Source organism: Bufo gargarizans, chromosome 4, assembly GCF_014858855.1.
Source record: "Bufo gargarizans isolate SCDJY-AF-19 chromosome 4, ASM1485885v1, whole genome shotgun sequence".
Taxonomy (NCBI): domain Eukaryota; kingdom Metazoa; phylum Chordata; class Amphibia; order Anura; family Bufonidae; genus Bufo; species Bufo gargarizans.
In genome coordinates, this window is record NC_058083.1 from 97,428,145 (window position 1) to 97,453,826 (window position 25,682).

The following is a 25,682-nucleotide window of genomic DNA, read 5'->3' on the forward strand; positions in this document are numbered from 1 at the left end:
CCAGCAGTTGAGTTTACTGAACAATGTAGCTGAGAATATATAAAACAGACTGGTAACAGAGAATAAACCAACAGTAAATGTAACACAGTCTAACAATAAACCAGTAACGGTGATGTTTTCCCCAAAGTCCATTAAGCAGTCTAGCTTTATTTCATGCATCAGTTCTACGTTGTGTGAAAATCGCAGCATGTTCTATATTCTGAGTTTTTCACGCAGCCCTGGCCCCATAGAAGTGAACGGGGCTTCAGTGAAAAACGCATTGCATCCGGAAGCAAGTGCGGGTGCGATGCGTTTTTCACAGATTGTTGCTAGGAGATGTTGTTTGTAAACCTTCAGTTTTTTTATCACGCGCGTGAAAAACGCATCAAAACGCATTGCACCCGCGCGAAAAAAACTGAACGTCTGAATGCAATCGCAGACAAAACTGACTATTTGGCAAACAAGTTATGTGAGTTTCACTGAACGCATCCGGACCTAATCCGTCACGCTGAAAGAGGCCTAAGTATGGCGCAATGCTATTTGTAATCCACAGAGAAATGATGTCTGTCTCTTGTAACTTTAATCCTTACTCCAGCTCCTAGCATTTAACACCCTACGAGCAGCCAGTGAGATAGGAAGGTGCCAGCGTAGGAGTCCCTTAGGGCTATGCATTAGTTTGCAGCCCGTACACCACAATGTAACTGTACTTGGAGCATTGTATGTCCAAATGCCACTTCAACAGTGTAGTGCAATGCCGCACTTAAAGTTCCTCGAGCAGGTTCTTGGTGCTTTATCTTATTTCCTGGTCCACTCCAGAACTGGATCCTACAGACATGACACTCCTGGGGTCATCGCTGCAAACCTCCCCTTCGTGCTGTCACCAGTCTCCACCTTGAGCCGTTCCATTCCCTTCCAGATTTTGCAGAGAAGATCTCTTCTGGTCTCCAGCAGCACCAAGCACAGCCTCCCTCTGCTCACTTCCTGCTTCTAGAGGAACCTCCTACACTTACACAGGGAGAATGTGATGCAATAAGTCATTTGCTAAGTGCAGTGTCAAACCTGCAGATTCAGTTTGGTATCACACTTGTAAGGGTCCAAAACAGCCCATAAATTAGCTATTTTCCAACTTTGCAAACTAAATAGGTTATAGTATTCTTCTAATAGGCAGCTCCAATGTAGACTTTTATCATCTCTGCTGCCATCTACTGACCAAAGTGAGATGTTGCAGTAATTATACAGTTTACAACATAGCAGAGTAATACATTTAGGGGTACTTTCACACAGGCAGGCCGGATCCGTTAAAATGCATGCAAACGGATGGCATTTGTCAGACTGATCAGGATCCTGATCCGTTTGACAAATGCATTGAAATGCCAGATCCGTCTCTCCGGTGTCATCCAGGAAAAATGGATCCGGCATTTATTTTTTTTCACATTTTTTGCAATGCTGGATCCGGCACTGATGCATGTCAATGGGAAAAAATGTGTTCCAGAATTTTGGACGGAGATAAAACCGCAGCATGCTGCGATATTATCTCCGTCCCTAAAAGTGAAAAAGACTGAACTGAAGACATCCTGATGCCTCCTGAACGGATTACTCTCCATTCAGAATGCATTAGGATAAAACTGATCAGTTCTTTTCTGGTATTGAGCCCCTAGGACGGAACTCAGTGCTGGAAAAGTATAATGCTAGTGTGAACGTACCCTAAGGTCCCTTGTAGAGATTTGTGAATTTCATATTTTGAAATTTTGTTCACACTTCGTTTGGTGGTAAAAGGTGAATTGCGTTATGGATTCCGTTTCCACAGACCACAACGCAATTCTATTGCCTTTAGAGGCATTCCCTTATTCATACCGTCATAATAGAAGTCTATGGCCTGCATAACGGATCCGTCCGGTTTACGTTATGCTGGAGTCCTCTCCGTTTTGCAGTCCATAGACTTCTATAATGACGAAATGCCTCTAAAGGCAATAGAATTGCGTTATGGTCTGTGGTAACGGAATCCATAACGCAATTCACCTTTTACCACCAAACGAAGTATAAATGAATTTCATAAGCGGAAATTCGCTCATCTCTAGTCCCTTGCCCCACATACTTACACAGGGGCAGTGTACCCAGGGAGCTGGCAGTGATATTTAATCCAGGGGTATAACTTGTAAGGAAAATTCTGTTTAATAATCTAGAAATTAGTTAGTTTTTTTTTAAAAGTTGTCCCTTTACAACAACTTATTTCCTGCCCACAGGATAGGGGATGTGCCTAATCAGAGGGGGTGCAGGGGCCCTGCCAGTTTTAAGAATGGGGGCCCACGTTTGAATGGAGCAGTAGACTTGTGTGTGTGTGTGTGTGTGTGTGGAACTGCAGGAGATAGCGCAGTACAAGAGCTGGACTGTCACCGGCAGCTCTACAGAGATCTATGGAGCAGCAGTGCATCCAAACAGAAGAGTTCTTGTGGGTGGCAGGGGCACCACCAGTCAGACCAGTGCTGATCAGACACTTAGAAGTGGATGTAAGGGGACAGTCCCTCTAGATTTTGTTTAGATAGTCCTTGTTATTTAGGCAGGGTTCCTACCTATCCAGCCGTACGTTGTGTTTTTTCCTCCTTTTTTGACTCTGCATGGCTCCTAGAACCAGACAGCAGAATGTAGCATGCAGCATTTGTCTGGCCAGTGGTTCAGGCTATGGGCACCGCACCATACATCATTTGTATCCAACTCCGGTATAAATTAGGTGCCTCCCGTAACTGTGCCATCCACGGTATGTTTGCTTTTGTATTAAGATTATTTTTAGGGGGGAATATATAGGGAATAGAGAGCTCAATCCTGGTCTAAAACATTCTAAATAACCTGATTTACCCTTTGTGGCAAATTTGGTGTAGCTTGGTCTAGTTGTTTGGCAACACAAAGACATACACATATATAAAAATATATATACACACACACACAGCCTGTTCCCCCCCCCCCCCCCCCCCCCCAAAAAATCCTGAATGATCGTGATCGGCGATCACTTAAACGTTTGGTGGAATCAAATCGAAGAAAAACAGTAGAACTCGGGGCTATGTTTAATAGTGAAAGAGCATTTCCACACACACAATGCTCAAGAGATTGGGACTGAACAGCTGTGTAGCTGTAAGAAAACCACTAATCATTGAGGAAAACCAGAAAAAAAGGCTTCAATTTGCTAGGGAGCTGTCACGGATGGTGTTGCAGAAATCTGGAACTTATAAATAAATATCAATTTGGGATGAAGCCAGTCGAAGGAGCATATGGGTGAGCCCTATAAAACCCCTAGAGCTCTCCCTGACTGCTATGCCCATGCAAAGGTCTTAATGGTAGACGATTGCATGCCCTCGTACCTTTTACTATGTGACACCTGAAAACCCTATAATAGTGAGGGGACACGACCACCGGCTCCCTGCACTTAATACGGACGGAGTCAGGGTCACCTACAATCAAGCCAGGAAGGAAACACAAATAAAGGAAACAGACTTATTTGAGGAATCAGGAGAAGCAGCATCCAGCAGTGAACACAGTCCAGGAAGAAGTATAAACCGCAAAGTGAGGCAGTATGAGAGGGAATATAAAGGGAGACAGTTTAAATAGGTGACAGCTGGGAGAAGGAAAAGAGATGAGAAAGTGAAACCAAAACAAAGAATATCATGCAACAGGTAGAGAAGAACGTCTGCCAGATCTTCTCACAGAGCTGGTGGTGACAGGAGCATAAAGATTGGACTCTGGAGCAATGGAAGAAGGTCATGTGGTCTGATAAGTCCAGATTTACCCTGTTCCAGAGTGATGGGCGCATCAGGGTAAGAAGAGAGGCAGATGAAGTGATGCCGCCTCATGCCCAGTGCCTACTGTACAAGCCTGTGGGGGCAGTGCTATGATCTGGGGTTGCTGCAATTGGTCAGGTCTAGGTTCAGCAACAGTATGTGCTCTAAGAATGAGGTCAGCTGACTACCTGAACATACTGAATGACCAGGTTATTCCATAATTGTGTTTTTATTCCCTGATGGCATGGGCATATTCCAAGATGACAATGCCAGGATTAATTGGGCTCAAATTGTGAAAGAGTGGTTCAAGGAGCATGAGACATCATTTTCACACATGGATTGGCCACCACAGAGTCCAGACCTTAAAGGGGTTGTCCGGGATTGGGGACATGGGTCTACATGTACAATGGTCCCCTAAATATTACATTCATGCCTGTCCTTCCCTTACCAGACATTTCTGATGGCCCTTTTTCACTTGACAAATTTTCAGCCGGAAGTGCAGTTTCTATCACAGTCAGTGACGTACCGGGTCCCTTTCTGCATAGTGAAGCCTCTCCTTCCGCTTCACAAGGAGCCCGGTGATGTCACCGTCAGCCTCTAATTATTCCAAGCGCATGGAGGGGCAGTAACTATGCGGCAACAGAAGCGCTAAGCCACGCCCCCTCACGCCGCGAAGCCACGCCCATCGCAGCGCTAAGCCACGCCCCTTGCCGAGCAGGGCGCATTCTTAGTAAGGAAGGAGGCGTTTAGCTGCGATGGGACCCAGAAAGCATTGAGGCAGGAAGTTGCTGCACATAAACAGAAAGGTAAACAATCAGTGGGGGACTGTAGGATCCCTGCTGAAGTGTAAAAATACCTAAAAACATCTGGGGGGACCTTCAAACCGCTATTAATAGTGATTTAACTGGTTTTTAAAAAAAATCTTGATCCCGGACAACCCCTTTAACCCCATTGAGAATTTGTATTTTTTGGGACAGGCAGTGTGTGTGCTTAGATAGATAGATAGATAGATAGATAGATATTCTAAACACACACAGAGCCAGGTTCATAAATATTGGGACATCAACACAATTCTAACATTTTTGGCTCTATACACCACCACAATGGATTAGAAATGAAACAAACAAGATGTGCTTTACCTGCAGACTGTCAGCTCTAATTTTGAGGGTATTTACATCCAAATCAGGTGAACGGTGTAGGAATTACAATAGTTTGCATATGTGCCTCCCACTTGTTAAGGGACCGAAAGTAATGGGACAGAATAATAATCATAAATCAAACTTTCACTTTTTAATACTTGGTTGCAAATCCTTTGCAGTCAATTACAGCCTGAAGTCTGGAACGCTTATACATCACCAGACGCTGGGTTTCATCCCTGGTGATGCTCTGCCAGGCCTCTACTGCAACTGTCTTCAGTTCCTGCTTGTTCTTGAGGCATTTTCCCTTCAGTTTTGTCTTCAGCAAGTGAAATGCATGCTCAATCGGATTCAGGTCAGGTGATTGACTTTGGCCATTGCATAACATTCCACTTCTTTCCCTTAAAAAACTCTTTGGTTGCTTTTGCAGTATGCTTTGGGTCATTGTCCATCTTCTCTGTGAAGCGCCGTCCAATTAGTTCTGAAGCATTTGGCTGAATATGAGCAGATAATATTGCCCGAAACACTTTCATTCATTCTGCTGCTTTTGTCAGCAGTCACATCATCAATAAATACAAGAGAACCAGTTCCATTGGCAGCCATACATGCACACACCGTGACACTACCACCATCATGCTTCACTGATGAGGTGGTATGCTTAGGATCATGAGCAGTTTCTTTCTTTCTCCATACTCTTCTCTTCCCATCACTCTGGTACAAGTTGATCTTGGTCTCATCTGTCCATAGGATGTTGTTCCAGAACTGTGAAGGCTTTTTTAGATGTCGTTTGGCAAACTCTATTCTGGCCCTCCTGTTTTTGAGGCTCACCAATGGTTTACATCTTGTGGTGAACCCTCTGTATTCACTCTGGTGAGGTCTTCTCTTGATTGTTGACTTTGACACACATACACCTACCTCCTGGAGAGTGTTCTTGATCTGGCCAACTGTTGTGAAGGGTGTTTTCTTCACCAGGGAAAGAATTCGTCATCCACCACAGTGGTTTCCGTGGTCTTCCAGGTCTTTTGGTGTTGCTGAGCTCACCGGTGCATTCCTTCTTTTTAAGAATGTTCCAAACAGTTGTTTTGGCCACGCCTAATGTTTCTGCTATCTCTCTGATGGGTTTGTTTTGTTTTTTTCAGCCTAATGATGGCTTGCTTTACTGATAGTGACAGCTCTTTGGATCTCATCTTGAGAGTTGACAGCAACAGATTCTAAATACAAATAGCCCACTTGACCTGGACCTTTTATCTGCTCATTGTAATTGGGATAATGAGGGACTAATACACACCTGGCCATTGAACAGCTAAGAAGCCAACTGTCCCATTACTTTTGGTCCCTTAACCTGTTCTGGACACATGACATACTGGTACGGCATGATGTCCCGATACTTAAGGACACATGACGTACCGGTACGTCATGTGTAGTTCCAATCGCCGCCGCAAATCATTGAGCAGGCACTCTGGGATAATGCGCGGGGGGGGGGGGGGGTCCTGTGACCCCCTCCCCCCATGTCAGCGATCGCCACAAACCGCAGCACAATTCAGACCTGTAGTTTGCGTCTTTCACATGTTGCGGCAGTGCCATCGGGGACCCGATAACATGGAAGGCAGCGCAGTGCCTTTCTTTAGGCATTGGCGCTGCCTTCCGGTGACGAGCCTGTGAGATCCAGCCCCCTGGATCTCACAGGCCAGAAGCTGTATGAGTAATACACACTGTATTACTCATACAGCCAATGCTTTTTTTTTTTTTTTTTTTTAAATCAAATCATTTTTATTGATCAAATAAAGTCAGCTTATTTTATGGCTGTACAATGCCTCTTTGTCATCACAAAAGCATAGTCAATAAGCAGCAGTGTCATATGGCATCATCACAAAAGAATCGCCGTGCAACGGCGTACAATGTACACAAACATAAGACAAAATTTAGATAGAAGATACCCGCAACATAGCACCCCCCCATGTACCCCCTCCCCCCTAGAACTAAGCGCGAACCCCTCCAAAATATCTTAGATGACCAAATGCGTATGAGATAACCACTCACTCCATAATTTCTCAAACTTCTGAGGACAGCCTCTCCTCACAAACACACCTCTTTCCATTGTCAACATGTCATGTACCTTTCACACAAACTCATCTAATGTGGGCGGACTCCCCTAGATCCACCGCTGCGCCACCAACTTCCTGGCTACATATAGCAGCCTACCCACCGCTACCTTTACCGATTCACTCCCGCCGATATCAGACACATACCCCAACACACATACCTTAGGGTCCTTTTGAAGCCTCAACGTCAGGTTACAATTAATCATACTCAACACTCCATCCCAGAAGTTACCTATCACTGGACAAGACCATAGCATATGCAACAGGTCCGCACCATCCTCCATACACTTTGGACATTTATCATCCATTCTAACCCCCACTTTCTTTAAAAACACCGGAGTTTTATACACTCTGATGAATAACTGTGACAACTTGCCCTGTTCACTTAGGGACACTCTGGGACCTGCCTCCAGGATATCTTCCCACTGATCATTAGAAATAACCCCCAGATCATCCTCCCACTTCTTCATCCTTGTAAGCAGGAACCCTTCTAAAAATTTGTCCAGTAAAAGGGTATATACCTGTGATATCAGTCCTCTCTCCCCCCCCCCCCCCCTCCCCCCTGTTGGAAGGTCCAGTTTATGAACCACCTCCATTTGAGCTATAACACAGCCTTTCCTCATCGTGACTTCAAAGGCATGCCTCAACTGAAGATACTTATAAAACCAGATCCTGGGAATGCTAAACTCCTGCTGCAAACTCTCTGAAACGATTTGAATATATTACCCTCAGTCAGTTGACCTATCCTCATCACCCCATGGGATTCCCAATTCCGCAACCCTGACAAAAATAAGAATTCTGGCAACAAGTTATTATTCCTAAACGGAGAAAGCTCACAGACACCACCCACACCTCGAAGCTGCTTCACCTTCGCCCAGACTTTCTTCATAAGGTCAATAAGCAAGACCTTTCCTCTCCCCACATGCATTCCCGATCCCTCCAAAATACCCATAAGGTCCCGACTGCCCAACCAGTGTTGCAATATCTGTCCCGTCACATCCGGCAACCGGAAGTCAAGCCATCCCTTAAAGTGCTGACACTGGGAAGCTAAAAAAATAGATCCATGTGTTAGGAACAGCCAAACCTCCTTCAGACTTAGGGTATTGCAACGTCTCAAGCTTAATCCTAGCTTGACCATACTTCCAAATCAGATCCCTAAACATAGAATGTATTCTCCTAAATCTATCCAGAGGAATCCACACGGGAGCATTATTCAATACATAAAGCAGCTGGGGCATCATTACCATTTTTAAAAGGTTTACTCTACCCACTACCGATAGGAAGAGTCTACACCATGGGTGTCAAACATGCGGCCCGCAATGAATATCTTTGCGGCCCGGCAAAGATGCAGCATCGCAGACTGCTATGTATGAGCCGGGAGAGAGGAGGGGCTGGAGTCCGTAACTAGGGGCGGGGCCCGGTGCAGTCACTGTACTCTTACACCGGGCCCCGCCGCTCACCAAAGTATTTATAAATGTGAATCCTTATCCTGTCATTAAGTTGAACTAACGCTGCCCTCTCCCATGTTCCCATGTCCCCCTTACTTAAGCTTTAATAGCAGGCAGAGAGGACAGCAGCAGTAACGTCACTCACTGACGTCGAGCGCCTGCTCCGCCCACTTTATGAATGAAGCAGGAGGAGCAGACGCGCGACGTCAGTGAGTGACGTTACTGGTGCCGTCCGCTCTGCCTGCTATGGAAGTGTGTTCGTAAGTGCTGTGGGGATACAGGGGAACATGGGAACATGGGAGAGGGCAGCGTTAGTTCAACTTAATAACAGGATAAGGATTCACGTTTATAAATACTTCGGTGAGCAGAGGGCCAGTGTATTGGGGGACACTGTTATGAGGGGGATCTGTGGATGACATATAGCAGTGTCATCCACAGATCCCCCCATAACAGTTCCATCCACAGATCCCCCCCACCTCCATAACAATGCCATCCACAGATATCCCACCCCATAGCAGTACCATCCACAGATATCCCACCCCATAACAGTTCCATCCACAGATCCCCCACCTCATAACAATGACATCCACAGATCCCCCATAACAGCACCATCCACAGATCCCCCACCCCATAACAATGCCATCCACAGATCCCCCCCCACCCCATAACAATGCCATCCACAGATATCCCACCCCATAGCAGTGCCATCCACAGATTCCCATAACAGTGCCATCCACAGATCCCCCATAACAGTGCCATCCACAGATCCCCCATAACAGTGCCATCCACAGATCCCCCATAACAGTGCCATCCACAGATCCCCCATAACAGTGCCATCCACAGATCCCCCATAACAGTGCCATCCACAGATCCCCCATAACAGTGCCATCCACAGATCCCCCATAACAGTGCCATCCACAGATCCCCCATAACAGTGCCATCCACAGATCCCCCATAACAGCGCCATCCACAGGTCCCCCATAACAGCGCCATCCACAGGTCCCCCATAACAGCGCCATCCACAGGTCCCCCATAACAGCGCCATCCACAGGTCCCCCATAACAGCGCCATCCACAGATCCCCCATAACAGCGCCATCCACAGATCCCCCATAACAGCGCCATCCACAGATCCCCCATAACAGCGCCATCCACAGATCCCCCATAACAGCGCCATCCACAGATCCCCCATAACAGCGCCATCCACAGATCCCCCATAACAGCGCCATCCACAGATCCCCCATAACAGCGCCATCCACAGATCCCCCATAACAGCGCCATCCACAGATCCCCCATAACAGCGCCATCCACAGATCCCCCATAACAGCGCCATCCACAGATCCCCCATAACAGCGCCATCCACAGATCCCCCATAACAGCGCCATCCACAGATCCCCCATAACAGCGCCATCCACAGATCCCCCATAACAGCGCCATCCACAGATCCCCCATAACAGCGCCATCCACAGATCCCCCATAACAGCGCCATCCACAGATCCCCCATAACAGCGCCATCCACAGATCCCCCATAACAGCGCCATCCACAGATCCCCCATAACAGCGCCATCCACAGATCCCCCATAACAGCGCCATCCACAGATCCCCCATAACAGCGCCATCCACAGATCCCCCATAACAGCGCCATCCACAGATCCCCCATAACAGCGCCATCCACAGATCCCCCATAACAGCGCCATCCACAGATCCCCCATAACAGCGCCATCCACAGATCCCCCATAACAGCGCCATCCACAGATCCCCCATAACAGCGCCATCCACAGATCCCCCATAACAGCGCCATCCACAGATCCCCCATAACAGCGCCATCCACAGATCCCCCATAACAGCGCCATCCACAGATCCCCCATAACAGCGCCATCCACAGATCCCCCATAACAGCGCCATCCACAGATCCCCCATAACAGCGCCATCCACAGATCCCCCATAACAGCGCCATCCACAGATCCCCCATAACAGCGCCATCCACAGCCATCCACAGATCCCCATAACAGCGCCATCCACAGATCCCCCATAACAGCGCCATCCACAGATCCCCCATAACAGCGCCATCCACAGATCCCCCATAACAGCGCCATCCACAGATCCCCCATAACAGCGCCATCCACAGATCCCCCATAACAGCGCCATCCACAGATCCCCCATAACAGCGCCATCCACAGATCCCCCATAACAGCGCCATCCACAGATCCCCCATAACAGCGCCATCCACAGATCCCCCATAACAGCGCCATCCACAGATCCCCCATAACAGCGCCATCCACAGATCCCCCATAACAGCGCCATCCACAGATCCCCCATAACAGCGCCATCCACAGATCCCCCATAACAGCGCCATCCACAGATCCCCCATAACAGCGCCATCCACAGATCCCCCATAACAGCGCCATCCACAGATCCCCCATAACAGCGCCATCCACAGATCCCCCATAACAGCGCCATCCACAGATCCCCCATAACAGCGCCATCCACAGATCCCCCATAACAGCGCCATCCACAGATCCCCCATAACAGCGCCATCCACAGATCCCCCATAACAGCGCCATCCACAGATCCCCCATAACAGCGCCATCCACAGATCCCCCATAATAGTGTCACGCACAGACCACCATTAATTCAAAGCCCACCAAAAGCACAACTTTTGGTTAAAAAATTTTTTTTCTTATTTTCCTCCTCAAAAACCTAGGCGCGTCTTATAGTGAAGTTTAATATTTGTGTATATATATATGTATATATATGTATATATATATATATATATATATATATATTAATAATCATTCCTCCTTGGTGGTTTTATCGTGAATACATTTTCACTTTTTGATATTTGTTGATTTATTACCTAGTTGCCACGTCGGCTTGGTCTTGCGGTTTAGCTGGTTTCCTAGTAACCACAATATTTTTGCGAGCATCATTACGTCATAACGACACCTGCGGCTTCCCGTTCCCGTTTTTTTTTTTTTTTGATGCGGCCCACATAAACTTAAATTTTGTTTTTTTGGCCCATGTTAGCCTTTGAGTTTGACGTGCTTGGTCTACACCATGTCCTCACCTTCAGTCTAAATGTGGCTAGCAGCGGAGTCAAATTGAGGTCTTCAAAATCTGACAGTCTAGGCGTTATATACAACCCTAAATATTTGAACTTATCTAACCAAGGGACTAAACTATCTACGCGCCCACCAGAGAGGGCCTGCCCATCAACCGGCATCAAAGCAGACTTCTGCCAATTTATCCGAAGCCCAGAAAAGCACCCAAATCTGTCTATTAACGCCATGGCCGCATCCAGGGATGTCCCAGTGTGGCCCAAGAATAACAGAGTATCATCAGCGTACATAGCCACTTTGTTATGCACCCCACCATACCGAAACCCAGCAATATTCGGTGACAGGCGAATAAAGGCCGCGAGCGGCTCTATTGCTAGAGCAAACAACAAGGGCGACAGTGGGCACCCCTGTCTGGTGCCTCTGGCCAAGGCAAAGCTATCTGACAGCCCCCCATTAGCTCTAATTCTTGCCCTGGGACTCGAGTACAGCACCCTCACCCACTGAATGAACCGCGTACCAAAACCCATGACTCTCAAGACGTCCCACAGGTAGTTCCACTCCACACTATCGAACGCCTTGGCGGCTTCCAGAGCAAGCAAGGCCCTGTCTCCATCATTATCTGCCGGAATGTTCAGGCTAGCATATAATCTGCGGATATTTATAGCAGTCGATTTCCCAGGCATAAAGCCCGTCTGATCCGGATGCACAATGGTCAAAATCACTCTGGCCAGCCTGTTCGCCAACACCTTTGCTAGGAGCTTTACATCCACTGTTAAAAGCAAAATTGGTCTATAAGAATCTGGTAGCTTGGGATCCTTCCCAGGCTTAGGAATAACTACAATGATGGCTTCCTGCATAGAATGTGGTAGCGAACCCGCCTCCAGTGAATGTTCAAGCACCTTGAGCAACTCGGGGAGGAGCACCCCCTGCAACTTCTTATATACCTCCACTGGTAAGCCATCTGCCCCCGGAGCCTTACCATTTGCCATACCCCCAAGTGCGGCCTCCAGTTCCTCGAGTGAAATCGGCTCCTCTAACCTTTCTCTATCCTCGTCTGACAGCTGCACCTCCGTCAGGAAGGCGGTCAAAGCCTCCTCCGAGCTAGAGACAGTAGAAGCATATAGGGACACATAAAAACTATTTAAAATATCCAATATTCCTTTCGTATCCTGTCTACTATTCCCCATTCCATCTCTCAGTTCCTGAATGCAAGAGGAACCTCTCTGGGCCTGGGAAACAACCGACAGCAGATGACCTACCTTCTCACCCTCCTCAAAAGATCTTTGCCGATAAAAACTACGCTTCCTCTCTGCGGCCTATACTAAATGGCACCTCAACTGTTCCTGAGCTACCGCCAGAGTCTCTCTATTAATCAGAGTAGGGGAACGACCAAACTCCCTTTCAGCCTCGGCCACCAGGACATGTGCTTTAACATCAGCCTCTCTAGACTTAGATTTATGCTTACTAATTTCCTTTATCAAGACTCCCCTCAAGAACGCCTTCATGGCATCCCAGACTCCCATGTATTGAAGCCGTCCTTCCATTGATAGCAAAAAATTCCCTGACCTCCAGAGAAACCCCGGATAGATCATCCAGCACATTCAGCCAGTACGAGTTATATTTCCACAGCCTCGGTCGCTGTCTAAGCACCCCCAGGCACAAGTCAATCTGCACCAGAGAGTGGTCAGACAACGACCGAGGATGATAGACAACGTCCCTAACCAATGGCAGCATAACATCATTAACGAGAGCCAAATCTATACACGATAGTGAATGATGCGTAGCAGATCTGTACGAGTATCCGCGCCTATCAGGATTACGCAATCTCCATACATCATACACACCAGTTTCACTCATAATATTCTTTAGAGCCACACTCCCCGGCGATCCACCTGATCCTTCCACCCGACATCTATCCAAGGAGTCATTCGGCGTGCAATTTAAAGTCCCCCACTAGTAGCCATGGTAACCCAGGGAAGTCCGCCACAAAATCCATAATCTCCCGTAGCAAAGGAGAAGCAAACGGTGGAGGCACATATACCGATACCAACACCACCTGAATCCCATCAATCTTACACACGACACATCCATACCTGCCCTCAGCATCCACACATTGCTGCATATGTTCATATCTAATACTTCTATGCAGCCAATGCTTTCTAATACAGAAGTATAGGAATGCATTGTAAAGGGGATTAGACCCCGAAAAGTGGAAGTCACAAAGTGGGACAAAAAATAAAGTGAAAAAAAAGTTGAAAAAAATAAAGTTTTCCCCCCCAAAAAAGTTTCAAGTAAAAATAAACAAAAACATAATTTTCTCCAAATAAAGTAAAAATAAATTGGTAAAATTTAGGGAGAAAAAAAATCTCTATAAACATATCACATGACCTAACCCCTTTAGATGAACACCGTAAAAAATTGAAACTGTGCTAAATAAACCATTTTTTTGTCACCTTACATCACAAAAAGTACAACAGCAAGCGATCAAAAAGGCGTATGCCCGCCAATCTAACCTTCACCTCATACCGCAAAAATGAGCCCCTACCTAAAATAATCTCCCAAAAAATAAAAAAAAATTATTGGAGACACTAAAAAATCTTTTTTTTTTGTTTTAAAAAAGCTGTTATTGTGTAAAACTTAAGTAAATAAAAAAAAAAGTATACATATAATGTATCGCCGCATCCGTAATAACCTGCTCTATAAAAATATCACATGACCTAACCCCTCAGGTGAACATCGTAAAAAAATAAAAACTGTAGGGCTGCAGCTAACAATTATTTGAATAATTGATTAGTTGTCGATAATTTAATCGGGAAAAACACCAAAATTACAAAACAGAGGTTTATATGATTTTACATGAAAAATTATGTTCAAAGGCCATATTAAAACAAATTGTGGATGGCAATGTTATGGGGGGGATCTGTGGACGGCATCTGTTATGGAGACACTAAAACATGTTTGTTTCAGAAATTAAATAATTGTGTAAAACTTATGTATACTTTTTTTTTTTTTTTTTTTTCTTTAACACAATTATTTCATTTTTCATAGTGGTATCAGCATGCCTCGCCGACATGGGTGTAGCTGTTCTACACATTGCATTAAGCCGCTTATATTTCTCATTGTTACACAATGAGAAACAAGATCCTCCAGAACAGCCCTCTCGCAGGTGTGCGGACCCTCATGAGGACATAGTAATGTGTGAGATGGGATGTCCAGAACAGGAGATTAGTCCCAGCAACCTCATCATCTTAAAGGGGTGTTCAATAAAAAAAATAATCATAATCTACTCTTGGGAAAGACCATTCATGTGAAGGGACCGCAGACCTCCATTGAATAGACCTCCATTCTGCAGATAAATCAGCCTAGTTACAATGCAGCACGTTCTGTGAAAGTCCACGCCGCAGGTCAGTTTACATGGGCTTTTTGTTTTTCCTGTATCGTAAAAATTTGATTTGTTAACGGGAATACAATGTTGATGGCCTGTCCTTAGGATAGGCCATCAATATCTGATCAGTGGGGGTCCGACTCCTGGCACTCCCGCAGATTGGTTGAATGCCGAGGCTGCAGCCCCTTCCTAGGCCCGTGGTCATGGGTCACTCACATGACCTGTGTTCGCTTAGTCCCATTCCAGTAAATATGGTTGGGCCGCAATGCCAAGCATAGCCACTATACAATGTACGGCGCTATGCTGTGAGGAGGCTGCGGCACTCAGCGGGTCACTGCAGGCTGTTCGAAGAGCTGAATAGTGGGGGTTCCGGGAGTCGGACCACCACAGATCTTATAATGATGATCTATCCTGAGGATAGGCCATCAATATGGTACTCCTGGAAGCCCCCTTTATAATCTCATCACTTTACTGCTACTATAATCCATTGCGGATTATCCACCCACAAATCCCCATGGAAAATCTGCAACACATTTGGTACGTGTGAGCATACCGTCATAATGACCTCCTTTCCAGCCCCTCACCGCATGGATTGTCATTTGTAGTGACTGTAGTAATGCAGCTCTGCATGTTGTCACCGGCTGATATCTTGCAGTGTAATACTGCCGCCAACTCTGGTTTTTAAACATGCTTAAAAATCAGCGCCTGCCGGCGGCAGATCGTGCTGTCTAGCGTTCTGCCGCCATTAAACCACTAGACAACGTGGGGACAAGTGATGGCACAGCGATCGCTCTTCCCCATGCTGCGGAGGAGATCACTGCATGTAATAGCAGCGGTCTCCTCCACTAGGAGCACTTCGCTCCTGACAATCGCTTGCTGATCTGCCTTTAGAACATGTGCTTATTGCTTCCGCCCTGCTTTTTGTCACCCCATAGTCCAAGGAATTCTTAGTCCTAAGGAGTGAGAGGGTAGGGTGGTAGAGGAAGATAAGATACAGAGTGGACTATGCTCATGTCTGGCTATAGGACATAGTGCTATGACCTAGTACAGATAATTACGAGTTTACTCTGATTTGATGTCTGTCAACGTGCGCAAAGACAGAACACGTTTCATTAAAACGGATCAATGATTCAGATTCAGTCACAAAATCCCTGCTCACTGGGGGTACACTGAAATTGCATTGTGCACATGTATGTATCATCATCATCATCATCATCATCATCATCATGCCCAAATGTAATATTTCCCATTTTAGCAGAATCATGAGATACGTGTAGTAAAGATTGCACCATGCATTGCCTGCCTAGGGCCTCATTCACATTCTTTGTGTGCCTGGACCCATTGTGGATTTTTGTGCAGCAAAAACGCAGTGTAATACAGTCCCAGCAAACTGAATGACATTTGACAAACCTCATGTACATTTCTTCTTCTTTTTTTTTTTTTTTTTTTTTCTTCGGCGGAAATAGACCTACCGTGCGAATTTTGAAATGTACAGCATGTCATATGTTTTGTCACATTTTTAGTGTGGATTTCACCCCTGGCAATGCAGGAGGTGAGATCGGGGCAAATCCACAACGAAATCTGTAACACATGCGGAACTAGTGTATTACTGTCCAGCAGCGGCTGCATGAAGCGCACGGCGTCATAGCAACCCATGACGCCGTGCGCTCCAGCAGTCAGCAGGAATCCCGGCAGGGTTTTCACGGCCCGCTCTCGGCCGCGGGCTACTTTCACACTTGCGTTCAGAGCGGATCCGTCTGGGGTCTGCCCAGACGGATCGTGAGATTCAGCGGTCACTAGGACCAAAGTGTGGCTTTTTATCACCTCACTGACTAATTATTTTAGTAAAACATACATTTTAATGATTCCCTTTAAAATATTTATTTCCACTCTAAATACCTAAGATTTAAAATTCCTCAGAACTTGGAGAGATGGGAATTATGTCTATTACTGACGCATGAACTTGTTCCCTGCTGGGGTGCCTGATAACTCCTCAGGACTATCCCCCTTCTTCTCATGTGTCCCGCTCCTTTCTGTCAAACTATTTTCTATGCCAGCTGCTATTTCGCTGTATATACTGTCTCCCTTGTTGCCCAGACGGATCCGCTCCTATAATGCAGACGATTGGATCCGTTCAGAACGGATCCGTCTGCATTATATTGTAGAAAAAATTCTAAGTGTGAAAGTAGCTGCAGATGGATCCGTCCAGACTTTACATTGAAAGTCAATGGAGGACGGATCCGTTTGAAAATTGAGCCATATAGTGTCAAATTCAAACGGATCCGTTCCCATTGACTTACATTGTAAGTCTGGACGGATCCTTTTGCCTCCGCACGGCCAGGCGGACACCTGCTGAGTGGAGCGGGGGACAAACGCTGCCAGACTGATGCATTCTGAGCGGATCCGCATCCACTCAGAATGCATTAGGGCTGGACGGATCCATTCGGGGCCGCTTGTGAGAGCCTTCAAACGGAACTCACAAGCGGAGCCCCGAACGCTAATGTGAAAGTGGCCTAATCTGCATGAAGATTGGCACAGGAATTATGTTTGAAAACCAGCACCCATGTACAGGCGCCTTTGCACACGTTGCGGATTACACAGTGTTTCTGTGCAGAAAAGCCACAGCACAATACCGTACCAGCAAAGGGTATGAGGCTAGACAAATCTCATGGACACTTTGCTTTTTTTTTTCTTTTCTGGTGTGCGGATTTTGAAATCTGCAGCATGTCAATTGTTTTTCAATATAAGGGTGAGATCTGCGACAAAACCGCATAAAATCCACACCAAAATCCACAAGTAACGTGTATTTTGATGGAAATTTGGTGTAGAAATGCACAGAAATCAGCATGGAAATTTTTACGGAAATCTGCAAGATCGGTGTGCAGGTAGCTTTAGGGCGTCTTCAAACATTGCAGATATTGTGCCTAAAATTCCTGTGACTGGTGTACAATGGCACATATATGGTGGGATTGCCCTGGAGTGGCTCCTCTGTGGAAAGATGTTTCCTCTCTATATAACCATCTTTACCGGACTACTATATCGCGGTCTCCTCTGATAGCATTGCTCTCCGTTTTCCCAGGGCGAATAAAACATGTTAAGAAGGGTATCCTAAGATTTTTTATTTTTTTTTATGCTTGCCGTGGGTGGAAGTCAACAGAGAACCTGCAGAGGACTACCTGGGCAACTGCTCTGGATGCCCTGGCACGCCTAGAGGAGTTAAGTGCTGACTCAAGTTTATCTGGCCCGGTCTATGCTGTAGTAGTATGGGAGTCTTGGCTCCAATTCGTACCTCCCCGCGCTTCTCGGCTTGGTTGAGAGACGGCTCTCTTTCCTGATCCTTTAGGCCATGGATGTCAAACTCATGGCCCTCCAGATGTTGCAAAACTACAACTCCCATCATTCCCTGATAGCTGTAGTATGCCCAGGCATGATGGGAGTTGTAGTTTTGCAACAGCTGGAGGGCCACGAGTTTGACATCCCTGCTTTAGGCTCTCTAGACGTTATCATCTTGGATATGGTGTATCTTACCTCCACGTATTCTCCCGGTACCCTTGTTTCTTACCTAGTGTCTCTGTCCTGTCTCCCCATCTGTTCTCCCTGTTTTCTTAATCCTATTTTATTTATTTTTTTAGTTCTCCTTATTATAACTATATTCTCAAATGGTTCATCGGCGGAAACTAACTGACATTACACGTGTTTTGTATCTTTTGTTATATTGCATGTGTTTTTCACAATTACCTCTTACAATACTCTATATTATTATTGTTAATCTGCTTGGATAAACCAATAAAAACTGATTGAACCACAAAATTCCTGTGACTGAAAATCGGTTTTGTTCATTTAGAAGGGGTTGCTTTGGTGGCAAGCGCACAGATTTCTGCACACATAGAACAGTCACAAACATTAGTCTGCTAGGTGAAGGCTACCCAAGTGTGAAGGCTTTCCCAAAACCTGCAAGACCATCCCGTGGTTGCATTGGATGGCAGAACGTCAGTTGACAGGATGCACATCTGTCTTATCACACATCAGAAAATGAGGCACACAAGGGAAAGACTCCTCAATCTGCGGCACATGTGGGCCAACCATGCACCAGAACTGGATTCTGCTCCAGCCAGGAGCCCCAAAAACTTTTTTGGGCCACAAAACTGTTGTAGAAGTTTGCTCTCCCCATAAAGCTTTTGATTATACTTGTAGTCCATTTAGACCTCACTCCTCCTTTGGGTCTGAAATCAATCCAAGATTCTCGCTGCATGTTTTCACCTCTTCTCTCGGCAGTTAAAAGTTTTGTACCCTCACCGTGGACACGTGGAGCTCGACCCTGAAGAACTATGGAAGCAGTTTGTGACTGTGGTGAAAGAGGCAGCGAAAGGTGATATCTTCTGGAAAGTGGAGGCCATACCTGCTCAGCCACTAATTCTGTTCCACTGCATTACTGCGGTTTTTCTGTTAACTCTTTCTTGACACAAGACGATTCGTATGTCTCCACAGATGCAGGTGTCCATTTAAGTCAAATCGCTGGTCTTGGCATCTCCACACAAAGGGCAACTTTCATTACCTGGAACAAGTAAGCAGTTAAGGAAGAGGGTTAGTTATGAAGTGTCATATTAAATGTAATGTCCAAGAATAAGATCTTCCAGAACTAGATAAAATTACAATCTCACACCAATAAAAACATTACAAAAAAAAAAGTCTCAGTCAAAAGATGGTTACTGAACAGATTAATACATGTTCTTAATCAGGAGTAGGAGTGATAGATCGCATTACTGTGCCCTCTATGCCTTACGTCAACCATGAGCAAGATTTAATTGGTTCCATGCAGTTTGCACCATTTTCCTATTGATTGCTTCTAACCAGTTTTTGGCCAAAGTTGTCCACGGCTAAGTTTACCCTTAGACTAAGCAGCGGCTTGTTTCTGTTACCACACTGACTGGCCCAGCCCGTCTACTTCTGCTTTAATGAATTCGTCATTCTGTCATGACATGTGCTGGATTCTTCTTAAAGGGAATGTGTCATCAGAAAATGACCTATTGTTTTAGGCTACTTTCACACTGGCGTTTGGTGCAGATCCGTCTTGTATCTGCACAGACGGATCCGCACCAATAATGCAAACGCTTGCATCCGTTCATAACTGATCTGTTTGCATTATTCATTCAAAAAAAAAAGTCTAAGTCAAAACGGATCCGTCTTGACTTACATTGAAAGTCAATGGGGGACGGATCCGTTTTCAATTGCTCCATATTGTGACAGTGAAAAACAGATCCGTCTTCATTAACTTGCATTGTAAGTCAGGACAGATCCATTAGGCTCCGCATCGTCAGGCGGACACCAAAACGCTGCAAGCTGCGTTTTAGTGACTGTCTAAAAAACGCAACGGAGCAAACGCAGCCAAATTTATGCATTCTGAACGGATCCTTATCCATTCAGAATGCATTGGGGCTGAACTGATCCGTTTTGGGCCGCCGGTGAGAGCCCTGAAACGGATCTCACAAGCGGACCCAGAAACGCCAGTGTGAAAGTAGCCTTAATCAAATTTTTGTGTTAAACGTTTTCATGTTATTTTTTTGTAATTTGGTGAGCTGTTTTGTAATCTTTGCATGGCACTTTCTATATTTACCAAAATGTGTATAATCCTGCAATTTTTGCACTGACCACTAGGCCTAATAGGTCACAAATTCCTGTTCTGTACAGGTAATATTTCATTATCACCACAGGCAGGATTACAGTGACAGGTAGCACCTCTCTATAGATAAAACGGGATCCATCATATGACAGCTTATCTGCTCCCTCCTGACCTCCGCACAGGTCACAGAGAACTCTCCCATAGAAGTCAATAAGTGACATTTATCAATAATGGTGTAATTTGTGCCAAAAACAATACTCGCATTACAAGTCAAAAAGTGAAACAAAATCACCTCTTATATAAAAAGGCACACGCCACTTTTAAAATGTGACTTTTTAAAAATATAAACTTGATTATCTGAATATTAAATGAGGGTCAATAACATCAATATAACATAACCTTTATTGGAAATCACGTAAAGAGTAGCCCCTACAAGCACTGACAAACAAAAAAATATACAAAAACGCATACTGCGCCCTTGGGACCTAACCTAGGTCACCGGGCGCTAGACATGGAGCCCAACAAAAGGCCACAACCGGAAACGATTAGCCAAAATTCACACCTGTCGTTACAGATGTCCTACAAATAAATAGAGAAGATTAGCCAAATTACACCGTAAGGGTGACCGGCTGGTAATGCCTACAAACACAGACGATATGGATGGATCTTACTAGTCAAGCTTGTATACTCTCACGTGGAAATGTAGAGGCAACTTGATTGTACTCGTTGGTCTCAGTGTAGGTCACAAACCGGGGCCGGGCAGCTGGAAAGATTACTATCACTGATGTGCCCTACTTGGACTATTCTGTCCCTAGTTTCCTCCTTCTGTCCGGAACCTACCCCTGAGCGAACGGTCCTAGAGTACCCTAAAAAAAGGGCGTGCAGAGGATGATTACCGCAAAACTCGGCCGGTTAGCACCAGAGTATCTCCTGAGATTACTTTGTAATCTCGTTAACATTTTGAGAAGTTCCCACAGTAAAAGTGCAGTTACAATAACCTTCCAACGCGTTTCATCAATTAGAATAAGCCCCACGACTCATCAGGGGACACGGGGCTGGGAGAACCGGTGAGGAACGATGCAGGTGACAATGTTAACCCGGTTTATGTATTGATCTGGAGGCAAGCGTATTGCTGGGCTCCAGTCCGCAGAGACACCCAAAAGAAGTTGTCCCTGCGGGGCTTAGTGGTATGACATTAATGTAACTGCACTTTTACTGTGGGAACTTCTCAAATGTTAACGAGATTTCAAAGTCATCTCAAGAGATACTCTGGTGCTAACCGGACGTGTTTTGCGGTAATCATCCTCTGCACGCCCTTTTTTAGGGTACTCTAGGGCCGTTGGCTCAGGAGTAGGTTCCGGACGGGCCGCCCTTTTCAGGGCGATGACTCTGTGTTAGGAGGAAACTAGGGACAGCATAGTCCAAGTAGGGCACCTCAGGGATAGTAATCTTTTCCGACCCGGTTCGTGACCTACACTGAGACCAACGAGTACAATCAAGTTGCCTCTACATTTCCACATGAGAGCATTCAGCTTGACCGCTAAGATCCATATATATATATATATATATATATATATATATATATATATATATATATATATATATATATATATATAATTTCCATAACGTCTGTGTTTATAGGTATTAGCAATCGGTCACCCTTACAGTGTAATTTGGCTAATCTTCTCTCTCTATTTGTAGGACCTCTGTATTGGTAGGTGTTACCAGCCAGTCACCCGTACGGTGAATTTTGGGTAATCATTTCCGGTTGTGGCCTTTTGTTGGGCTCCATGTCTAGCGCCCAGTGACCTAGGTCCCAAGGGCGCAGTATGTGTTTTTGTCTTTTTTTTTTTGTTTGTTTGTTTGTCAGTGCTTGTAGGGGCTACTCTTTTACGTGATTTCCATTAAAGGTTATGTTTTATTGATGTTACTGCCCCTCTCTTTTAATATTCTGATTCGTCACTGGTGCAGTTCTCTGAGAGTGTTGCACACGTCTCTCAGACAGGCGGCCCTTTTTTATTGTGTTGAACTTGATTATCTACCCATTTTTGTGACATTTTAACACCAATAGCACTAAAATGCAACTTTTGTATACCGAAATGCGCCATTTCAGACCACACGTGCGACTTTGCCCCGGGTGCCGGCTTTCAGGGGGTGCCAGACCCTAGAAGCAATGCGCGCTTCCATCAATATAGATGGAAGCGTTCATTGCTGGAGCGCAGGGAGCTGTGGTCCTGTCACTCAGCTCCTTGCGCTCTGTCTCTCCCGCACTGAATGGTGAAGCAGGAAGACTTCTCCCCGCTCCACCATTCAGCCTGCAGGCACAGATCGCGCTGCCGGCCTATGTGGGCGGAGCCGGCAGCCTGGAAATCTGTATAAGCTCCTCCCACACAGTGATGTAGAGCGATCTGTGTCTGTAGGGAAGAGAGGACTGTGATCTTCAGGAACGGGAAAAAGGTGCGTAAGTACAGTGTTTTTTTTATTTTATTTTATTTTTTGTTTTTTTTTATTTAACAGGGCATTATTACTACGGAGGGGGCACGGAGGGCATTATTACTACGGAGGGGGCACGGAGGGCATTATTACTACAAAGGGGGCACGGAGGGCATTATTACTACAAAGGGGGCACGGAGGGCATTATTACTACAAAGGGGGCAAGGAGGGCATTATTACTACAAAGGGGGCATGGAGGACATTATTACTACAAAGGGGGCACGGAGGGCAATACTACTACAAAGGGAATATAAATAAAAGAAACACTCCAGTACGTTGCCTGTATTATCAGCGTCGCTGGTCCAAAATGTGAAGTGGGCAATGTTCACACAAACAGTCAATGTGTTTTTCAGGGCAGGACCGCGCTGCCATTGTAGCAATGCAGGATTCTTCACTCTAGCACAGAACCATCCGCATATTTGGACACAGAGAACCAAATCGCCCTCCACAGATGCACTCCTCTCCTCCAGCACACTCCTGTGGGATATCGAGAGATTGCACCAATAGTAAAGCACTGATAGTTCCAGTCAGATAAAAAGGTTTATTATACTCACAAAGCCAATTTTGATTAAAAGCTTATCAAAATTGTAAAACACTTAAGCGCAAAAGCAAAATCCGGTTCGGGCAGGAGTAGGCGATGGTGTTTTATGACTTTGATCAGCTTTTAATCAAAATTGGCTTTGTGAGTATAATAAACCTTTTTATAGGACTGGAACTATCAGTGCTATACTATTGGTGCAACCTCTCGATATCCCACGGAAGTGTGCTGGAGGAGAGGAGTGCATCTGTGGAGGGCGATTTGGTTCCCTGTGTCCAAATATGCGGATGGTTCTGTTCTAGAGTGAAGAATCCTGCATTGCTACAATAGCAGCGCGGTCCTACCCTGAAAACACTACTACAAAGGGCATTACTACTATTAAGGGGGCACAATGGGCATTACTACTGTGAAGGAGGCACAGAGAGCATTACTCTTGTAAAGTGGGTGGGCATAACTGTTATGGGGCACTGAGTGCACATTATTACGATGAAAGGGCACAGAGGGCATTATTACTGTTATGGGGGCACAGTGAGGGCATAACTGCTCTGAAGGGGGCACAGTGAGGGCATAACTGCTCTGAAGGGGGCACAGTGAGGGCATAACTGCTCTGAAGGGGGCACAGTGAGGGCATAACTGCTCTGAAGGGGGCACAGTGAGGGCATAACTGCTCTGAAGGGGGCACAGTGAGGGCATAACTGCTCTGAAGGGGGCACAGTGAGGGCATAACTGCTCTGAAGGGGGCACAGTGAGGGCATAACTGCTCTGAAGGGGGCACAGTGAGGGCATAACTGCTCTGAAGGGGGCACAGTGAGGGCATAACTGCTCTGAAGGGGGCACGGTGAGGGCATAACTGCTCTGAAGGGGGCACATATCGGGACAAAACTACTGTGAGGGGGTAAAAAAAAATTTTTAAGTATTGGTGGGGGGTGCCAGAGAAAGGACCCATCCCGGGTGCCAAACACCCTAGGCACGCCACTAGGCAGACCTTCCTGCATTGCAGGCCTGCTGATTTTTATTCATTTATTTATTTATTTTTTAAAAAAATTCTAGCGGGAGTCACAGGCAGTCATTTAAACTGTGCACTTGCCCCATAGACTTTGTGGGGAAGACATTCAGGGAATTCCGCCGACATGTTCTAGAACATATAAATGACATCAAGAAAACACCCCGGTAGCTAACCATATCTGGAAGTGTCATGGTGGGGATTTGAACTCGCTGACATTCTCAGGACTGGAATTGGTGAAACCTTCTCCCAGAAATGGTGACAGTGATCGTAGAATCCTCCAAAAAGAAACAGAATGGATATATATATATAGATTCCGATCCCAGTCACCCAGGGGACTTAATGAGAGACTTACATTCTCGTTTTGAGTCCACTGTTGTATCCCATACCCATGGCCAGTCTCCTTTCTGAGTGTATAGTTCTTCACCTTCCATTGGAGATGGAATTATTTATCGACACAGAAGTGTTGTGTGATTATCTGATAAACCTCCTTGTATTTGGGTGTTTTTTTGAAATATTTGGCAATATATTTTATAGTAGTAATGGCTGTGTGTCACTGGAGTACTCAATATGTATTCACTCCATTGGATGTTGATGATTTTTCCTCTTTGACTGTATGTCATCAACACAGGATTAATACACAGCAAAATCTGTGATCTCTCCCCACGTCTAGTATGCTGTAATATTACACGTGTACTAGTTTTATGCCCTGTGATCTGATGTGTTTTTTATAGTCAGTTCTATCTGTCACACTGTCCCCTGTGGATATGTCTTGAGGGCTGACATTATTAATTTTCTTTTTTATGCTGCCCCTGTTTATGTAATCTAGGGATATACAGTCAGGTCCATAAATATTGGGACACTGACACAATTCTAACATTTTTGGCGCTATACACCACCACAATGAATTTGAAATGTAATGAACAAGATGTGCTTTACCTGCAGACTGTCAGCTTTAATTTAAGGGTATTCACATCCAAATCAGGTGAACGGTGCAGGAATTACAACAGTTTGCATATGTGCCTCCCACTTGTTAAGGGACAAAAAGTAATGGGACAATTGGCTTCCCAGCTGTTCCATGGCCAGGTGTGTGTTATTCCCTCATTATCCCAATTACAATGAGCAGATAAAAGGTCCAGAGTTCATTCCGA

At 45.6% G+C, this 25,682-nt stretch overlaps 1 protein-coding gene across 1 annotated transcript in view; it reads left to right on the forward strand.

Annotated features, from left to right (window-relative positions):
* GK5 (glycerol kinase 5) overlaps nucleotides 1-25,682 on the forward strand; it is a 77,473-nt gene that overhangs the window by 1,883 nt on the left and 49,908 nt on the right. Inside the window, exons 2-3 of the mRNA XM_044288637.1 lie at nucleotides 19,153-19,246; nucleotides 19,366-19,441. Of these exons, the coding sequence (XP_044144572.1) occupies nucleotides 19,153-19,246; nucleotides 19,366-19,441 (170 nt within the window). The remainder of the gene's footprint in view (nucleotides 1-19,152; nucleotides 19,247-19,365; nucleotides 19,442-25,682) is intronic.